Here is a 7,606-nt window from a genome sequence, read left to right as displayed (position 1 = left end):
TCATGTATAGAATTTTGCACCAGGCATCATAGAATGAAAAGTAATTGACCTAAACTACGATTTATTTCTCCAAAAGATACGTTGGTTGTCACTAAAATATTCCTTTCTGTTTCAGGTATGTTTTTCACGAGACTTAAATTCATACTCATAGTCATAGGTGATCTTGAATTTGTGCATTGCATTATGCAATTTGTAAAACTATAAATTCTAAATAGGTACAAAATTTTTCAAATTAATTCTGAAAGCGTAATGTCTATTGAAAGCATAACGTCATTCACATAAAAAAACAACGCATTTTTTCTTACAGCTCCTATGATGATTGACGATCTCACTCATATAGCTAAAAATTTTAAATTGATCAATTTTGTCATTTTGAAGACTCCATTGATTACAGAACTTTAGTTTTTGCAAGTGTAGTCAAGAATAGTTTCTGAAATAGTAGGGACATTTCCATTATGATTCTGAAATATAAGTGTCATTTCCATTCCTATATATAAACAGGATTAATAAAATACCTATCAAATCCATTCATTGTCATTCAATTTGTGATGTATGAATGACAGTTTTACTTTCATTCCTATTATGCTTATTTTTACTGGTTGAAGCTGTAGAATTAAATTGAATTTATAAAATAAATTTTATTATTTAAAACACTAGATGGTACATGCTGTAGAATTAAATTCTACTAGAAAAATGTGGAATTAAAAATCTGATTAAATTTTTTAAATTAGAAATTAATTTTTATTAAATTAAATTGTATTATTGATGCACCTTATGGTACATGTTCTATGTTTTATATAATGAAAGTTACCTCTTTTAAACAACGATCATTTTCTAAAAGACACAAAAAGTTCAAAAACTCGTGATGGCAGACGAAATCATTCAAAATTTGAAGTGAAATTATTATGATAAAGTCAACATAATAGGGCAAAAAATGGAAAAAATTCAAATCTGGAATGTATCTATGGGTTTTTGTAATTTAAACAACTTTCAATCATTTAAATTTCAGTATGGAATGTGGATCAAGTCTAATTATTGTGAAATCGAACTTGACATGAACAAAAGAAATGTGTGTGACACCGCCATGTCAAATGTAATTGTAGAAGCACGATGTGAACGTACACCTTGAAAAAGTTACAGTTGATCTCATAATTTTGTGTGATATCAAAAACTTTGTTGTTATTGTCCAATTGTGAGAATTTTTTGCAAAGGTGGATGTGTTTTTTTTTTATTTTAGAACATATTCATTGCAAAAATTTGTCAACTAGCCTACAGATAAACGAATAGTTAACTTGATTGAGGGAGGCGTTGCCAACGAGTGATTGGATTTCAAACCAAGCGTGATTTTGGAAGCACGGCAGTTTCTAATGAGCTCAGTGTCAGTGTATCAATTTTCGCTGCAGTAGAAAGTGGTGTAATGTGGTAGGGTAGGTTTTTCGATACATTTTCTTATGTTAACATGAGAAAATATTACCTATACAGAATTCCACACTGCTCAGCATGGTGGAATTCTAGAAAATGGTTGGTCATTTAGATCCACCACTGGCTCTTACAGTCATCCAGATTTGAAAGTAATTTCTAAAATGCAATAATTTTAATCCAAACGTGTTGGCAAGATCTTCTGAAAGGCATAACTTTTGCTGCTGATGTGTTGACAATAATCTTTTGATATTCACCCACTTTCTGCACCCTGGCATCACGAGGCTCACCAGCATCCTAATAAACAAGATGACAGTGTCAGCCAATAGCCCAACAACAAAAGTTTAACGGAGAAAAATTTGAACATCCAAAGAAATTGACTCACTGAAGTCAGATTTTGAGTCATTAAAATGCCCATAAAAATATTGAAAATTTATGTTTCTGCAATCAATAATACTATGTTAATTGATAGATATATCATGTCAATAAAGGAAAAACAAGTAAAAATCACAGAAAATGTCATTTATTCTACATCTACATCATCTACAAAGATTCAGATTGGTGTTAGCGATAGATGAGCACACTCTGCATGCTTCAAACCTTCTAAAATTAGGTTTTATTTCAAGTGTCCTGGATTATCCTATTCCTAAGGGTAATTTGGTACATTTTTTTGCATTTAGCACCTTACAAATAGCATATTGACTTTTTTTATGATGCCATATAATAGCCCTTGCAAAGAGCTATAAAATGAGCCCAATCTTGTTTATGAAATGTTTTATGGTAAGAAGTTATTAATAAAATGCTCAAATCCGTCCCTTATTACCCCATTTGACAGTATATGTTCCATTTCAATTATTTTGACACTTTTTTTCAAAATAGATCTTACTGTGCTAGTTCAGATTTATTTACATAGCATATATATACATATTATTCTGGCAGTAGGATGCTTAGGATCAATTTAAAATCAGTGTAATCATCAATTTGTGTACTTCATAATTGTACAGCAAATTAAATAATAGTGCAAAATGAAGCAATTAGAGTAAAAGTGTTGAAGTGTTTCTAACTTTCTGTCAATGTTGTTCTGAATTAGCACCTTCAATGTTGATGAAATTACAGTAATGTATGAAATTTAAATTATTTTCTTAGCAACCTGGGATATTTTATGCAGTTAGCAACCAACTAATTAACCTGTTTCGAGTTGCTTTCAAGGTTTTGCAAAAGTCTGATGAATTGTGTATTTGGCTGATTCAATATTATTCTCAGATTATGGACTCTTAGTCACCAGATACAGCCATTAATATAAGAAGTTCCACACATCAAATACTTGATAGAAAAATAAATTAGAATCCTTTTTTCTAATATTTGATTTTTCAAAAATGGTACTCACTACAATCTTGGCAAGAACTTCAGATGGACTTCCACTGGCTGCTTCTACACAAGATGAACAGGTAACTGTACTGTTAAACTGTTGTACACTTGTACTAAAAACTAAACTGTAAACTAAGTCTGCAGATGTCAACTTCATGCGTTATAATTGCATTTTGAGCCTTTATGGGTTCTGTGATGTTTAGCTGTGTTTCGGATAGACTTTTAACTTTCTGCAATGGTATATGTCTCTAAACCAGCCATCCACTCTCAGATTCTTAATTCTAAATGATATGTTTTATATCTTGTTGGTTTTGAAATCTATTATTGTATGGAAACTAATTGTTCCCTCATTTCAGGTCATGTTTTAGTGGTGTCCACTTACATCTAGTTAGTCGATATTAATTTGTTTTCCTCCTTCAACAGTCTGGCCGAGAAATGGTTGACTACCAAAATCAAGCTAAGATGTTATTCAAGAAGCTCACTCCCAACAGTCCCACCAAATGTTCTATAGCAACTGGCAACTATATATATCAGTAAGTTCCATTTAGTCTTAATTGCTTGTTTTGTTTCTTCATGAGAGTTCAATAATTCAATGGCAGCAATAGCATATTATAAAACCATAATATGGCCAGCAAAGACCAAAATCACTTCCTGAGGTTAACCGTACTACCACGTTTTTCTTTTTTTTTTTTTTTTGCATTCTGGTTTACTATATAGACATTTTAGGTACTAGTGCATCTATGGTTTCATTGAATTTCTTTGATGGTTTACATCTGTTAAATTCGATTATTTTGAGATTATCTTCACCAATTTTTCATGAGCTCTTTTTGGTGTAAAAATTTGAGCTGTATTATTAATTGTGCAGTTACTTGATTGAAGGAGAAGTTTGCTACCTCTGCCTGTGTGAGCAGAGCTTTAGCAAGCGGACAGCATTCACCTATCTTGAAGACTTGGCACGTGAGTTTGACAAACTCTATGGCAGACAAGTGTCAGCTGCAAGAAGACCTTACAGCTTCATTGAATTTGGTCAGTATTAATTCTATCTCTTTTTCCCCAAACAATCTTGCACCAATGCTTATGCCAAGACCGAATATATTCTTCTTTTATGAACCCAATTACCTTTATTGAGGGTTTGGTATCATTGTATCTTTTGGTTATTTTATCTTTTAAGACTAATCTTGCATATAAATTATTTTTATCTTACGCACTTACCAGAAGAATTTCTAATTGCTTCTCCAATTAAGCTTATTTATGTAAATAATTTTTAATGTTGAAATTTGTGCTAATTTCAAATATATGTCCCAAATTTTTGTTTCAAATTTGCTTGTGAATATCATCTTTGCCTTTAATTTCAGGTTGACATTTTCATGTATGAGATAAACATGTTTTTTCTGAATAATTTTGATTACAGTACCAATCAATTTCATTTGGGCATGAGTCTACTTGCTCTTACTGAAGCGTTGCCTTTGAAAAAAATGTTGAAATGATGGCCTTTTTCTGTCTTGAGTTGGTGTGATTCAAATGTTATCTGAAGCAGAAGTAATCCACTTCATGTAGTTAGCTTACAGTATAAGGTATATTTTTATCCAGACCTTTACATGAGCAAGGCCAGGAAGCAGTACAGCGAAGGCGTTGGACGTCGCCACATGTCACAGCTCCGTGATGACTTGAATGATGTGCAGCGCATAATGATGGAGAACATAGATGATGTGCTGCAGAGAGGGGCTGCTCTACAAGGTGAGGTGTAGTGTGATGTGCAGCGCATCATGATGGAGAACATAGATGATGTGCTGCAGAGAGGGGCTGCTCTACAAGGGCGAAAAATATAAATTATCTGATGTAGAAAGAAAGGCTATATATACTCTTAAAGTGAGTTGGATGATGTGCAACAGAACTTTCAACCATTTCTGTTCTTAATGCTGGAATTATTTCAGCATTATAATTATTTTTTCTTACTAAGTGAAGTTGAATTAATGAGATTGTTTCTTAACCCATAAATCAATCCATGTCTCCAATGATTGATTTAATGGCCAATTATGCTCTACAGACCTGGAGACAAAGGCGAGCGGGCTGTCGGCTGTGTCACAGAAGTACCGCAAGGACGCTCAATATCTCAACCTGCGCTCTACATTTGCCAAAGTTGCTGCTGTCTCAGTACTCGTAATACTTGTTCTCCTCTATTTCTTTGTCTTCTGAGTGGACCACTTATAAAACTAGCATGATTTATAAATACGTCCTGCCGTGCATTTGGAAATTTATTCTAATGAAACCTATTAGGAATTGAAAATGAAAGATGCATGAAAGCTTTGCATGGTTCCAGTTTATCAAAATTATGACTTTCGTTAATTTCTATTCTTTTTTGATGCCTTGTATTCCAATTTTTTTTTAAATCAAACTCTTCACGATTGTAGCTCAATACATTAAAGAGTTTCATGGTTTCATTTAACCAAAATTGAGTCATTCTGGTTTTATTGAAAAACCTGTGCTGTGAGGGGATCTGTGCTGTTGAAAAGCAAGGATGATAGGTTTTTCCTAATAAATGATTTACTTCAAACTTGGAATCTAGCAAATTGAATTGGAACTTGGAGCAAATTTCAGGAAGAGCTTTAAAGATACGCTATTTGTCACCGAGTTGAAAAATTATGTTCATTTTTGTAATTTCTATTCAGTTTGTTGTAGCTCGCAAAGGCTATTTACAATTTCTTTAGTTTTTGTAGACTTAGGATTCAACGTAATTTCCCGATATTAACGCTAGAAGGTTTAAATACATGAAGAGTTTGTTGGTTCCTTCAGATGACATTCAGATGGTGAAGTGTTGGAGCAATGTTGCCTGAGGACTGATCTCTCAGGCGAGTTAGAGAATTGGGTGAAATATTCTTATATTTTAAAGGTACTATTCGATATTATGGGGTATTGCAGTGGTGGACTTTGATATAATTGTCTAATACAATTAATTAGCATCGGTTCGACGATGTGGCTAAGGCGCAGGCACTGGAGTCGCACGTTAATGTGTCCTTCCTATAAATCCGCCTTTTATTATAAAACAATCTGTAGCTTCCTTCTTTAAACTTGTTGCTGGCACGACTTTTCCAGAATAAGTAAAAGATTATAATTTTGTAGTATCTATATTTTTTACGGTTTACTTGTTGTTGGAACCAATGGAAGTATATGATTTAAATAAAATTTTAGTTCCGTAACGTTTTATATTTATTCATATGAAAAACTTGTGTAGTTTCGCCGTCATAATGTTTATCTTCATCTAACTATTCAGTGAATGGAGTCAAAGTGATACTTTTATTCTTACGGATATATTAACAACAGATCTTTATTACTAGTGTGTAAAATTGATCTTCAGGTAACAATGTATCTTTTAAAATTACATTCGATTATTGTGGGTGCAAGTTTTTTTGGCTTCGGAATAAAACTGACTGAGATGAGTTGATATTAATTATTCTAGCCCCCGAACCTCAATATCTGAGATTTCAATGATGTGACAATTGTTTTGTAGTCTTTTCTACTTTTTTGTGGAAATTGTAGTCACTGTTTTCTGAAGTTCAGTTATCTTCTGCGAAAGATGGCATAGACTTTGTTCGACATGAATTTCTAATTTTAACTAAGACTCTTCAGAGGAAACTTAATAACCTCGGAATCAAGAACGAAATTCATCCTGTCAACCCAGATAAGGTAGTTTTTTATTAAGATATAGTGATTTTTTTTGTATTTTTCAAATTTCAAGAAAGTTATTACTACTTTTGTGCACGTTCCATGACTTCTAGACACGTCCCATTAGTTATCATAATAAGACTTATATTAATAACTATAGGTGTAACGGCCATCGACCACATTCAGGCCGAATTCTTTCCCGGCCGCCCACTTGACCTCGCTTGCTCGCAGTTCCTGACAAGCGTCCTCCAGACCCACCACCCTTCTTTTCCGCTTGTTTTCGCTCCTCCTGGTGAAAGCTTTGCTCATAAAGGTAAACTTTCGCTCACCTCTTGGCCCCTTTAGTGGAAGACGGCTGCCTGCCAGCGTGCTCCTATAGAATAGAATAGAAATGTCGGCGTTGAAGAAATAGGCCCATGGCCTGTTGCCGATTCTTGAACTTTTCGTGACTTGATTCACAAGGGATCCGGCCTTTGGAATACGATTTTTCCATAGCTGACGATTGATTGCTCCTATGGTGAAGCCAGGCGAAACCTTCGCTGGAGAATCGCCTCCCACATCGCAGCAACAACCGAGGATAACAGGGTCCTGGCCACCCCACCTCTTCCCCCATTGCCTCCGAGGAAACCTTGCTCCCTTGCCCCGTACCGTTCTACGCTGGCTCGCAGCTGTTGGGCTTTTACAGCCACCTTGCATCCTACAAGTTTAGGGTGGGACGCTCCTCAAGCTCGGCTTGTCTTTAGTGTGGGGACCCCCACCACTCGATGGAGCACCTCTTCTGCCCGTCCTTTCCCAGGGTCCTCCCCGTCTCCTGCCTATCCGACGGCCCTCTCTAGGCTACCTCCTTCCTAGCGTCCCTCCCGTCATTTGCCCACCTGCTTCTTCTCGCGGTCGTCTCCTGGGCCGCCTCATCGACGGGCGAGGGGGAGATTCTCGACACAATAAACAACAACATGAATCAACGACTTTCCACGAATTCAGGGAAGTTTCCACGAATTCAGGGCTGTCCCAAGAGACTTCAGGAATGGTTCCAATTCTCCAAGGCTGATAACACGACCTCCGAAGACGCGTGAATTGTGTGCTCACCAGTCTGCTAATATTTAATTTCGTTGTTCGCTTGTCTCACATAAAAATTAAGACGTTTTGAATGACGGTG

At 35.4% G+C, this 7,606-nt stretch overlaps 1 protein-coding gene across 2 annotated transcripts; it reads left to right on the top strand.

Annotated features, from left to right (window-relative positions):
* The first annotated feature begins 2,628 nt into the window (after positions 1-2,628).
* LOC108679933 (vesicle-trafficking protein SEC22b) lies at positions 2,629-6,224 on the top strand. Of its 2 annotated transcripts, XM_018168677.1 has the most exons (6): positions 2,629-2,867; positions 3,211-3,320; positions 3,653-3,813; positions 4,378-4,491; positions 4,570-4,602; positions 4,835-6,224. In XM_018168677.1, exons 1-6 carry the CDS (start codon positions 2,796-2,798, stop codon positions 4,981-4,983), a joined length of 639 nt encoding a protein of 212 aa, XP_018024166.1. In that variant the 5' UTR covers positions 2,629-2,795; the 3' UTR covers positions 4,984-6,224. The 2 variants fall into 2 exon arrangements, with proteins under 2 accessions (XP_018024166.1, XP_018024165.1); XM_018168676.1 differs by lacking the exon at positions 4,570-4,602 and having other exon boundaries at positions 4,378-4,524.
* The last annotated feature ends 1,382 nt before the right edge of the window (positions 6,225-7,606 follow it).

The sequence above is a fragment of the Hyalella azteca genome, unplaced genomic scaffold (assembly GCF_000764305.2).
Source record: "Hyalella azteca isolate HAZT.00-mixed unplaced genomic scaffold, Hazt_2.0.2 contig16320, whole genome shotgun sequence".
NCBI classification, from domain to species: domain Eukaryota; kingdom Metazoa; phylum Arthropoda; class Malacostraca; order Amphipoda; family Hyalellidae; genus Hyalella; species Hyalella azteca.
Note: the sequence above shows the minus strand (reverse complement) of the source record. Positions and strands in the feature narration are given on the sequence as shown.

Coding starts and splice junctions, on each gene's coding strand:
- LOC108679933 (XM_018168677.1), top strand. CDS start 2,796: ATGGTACTCACTACAATCTTGGCAAGAACTTCAGATGGACTTCCACTG. Junction 4,492..4,569: donor CATAATGATGGAGAACATAG/ATGATGTGCTGC, acceptor TGGAGAACATAG/ATGATGTGCTGCAGAGAGGG. Junction 4,603..4,834: donor GAGAGGGGCTGCTCTACAAG/GGCGAAAAATAT, acceptor TATGCTCTACAG/ACCTGGAGACAAAGGCGAGC.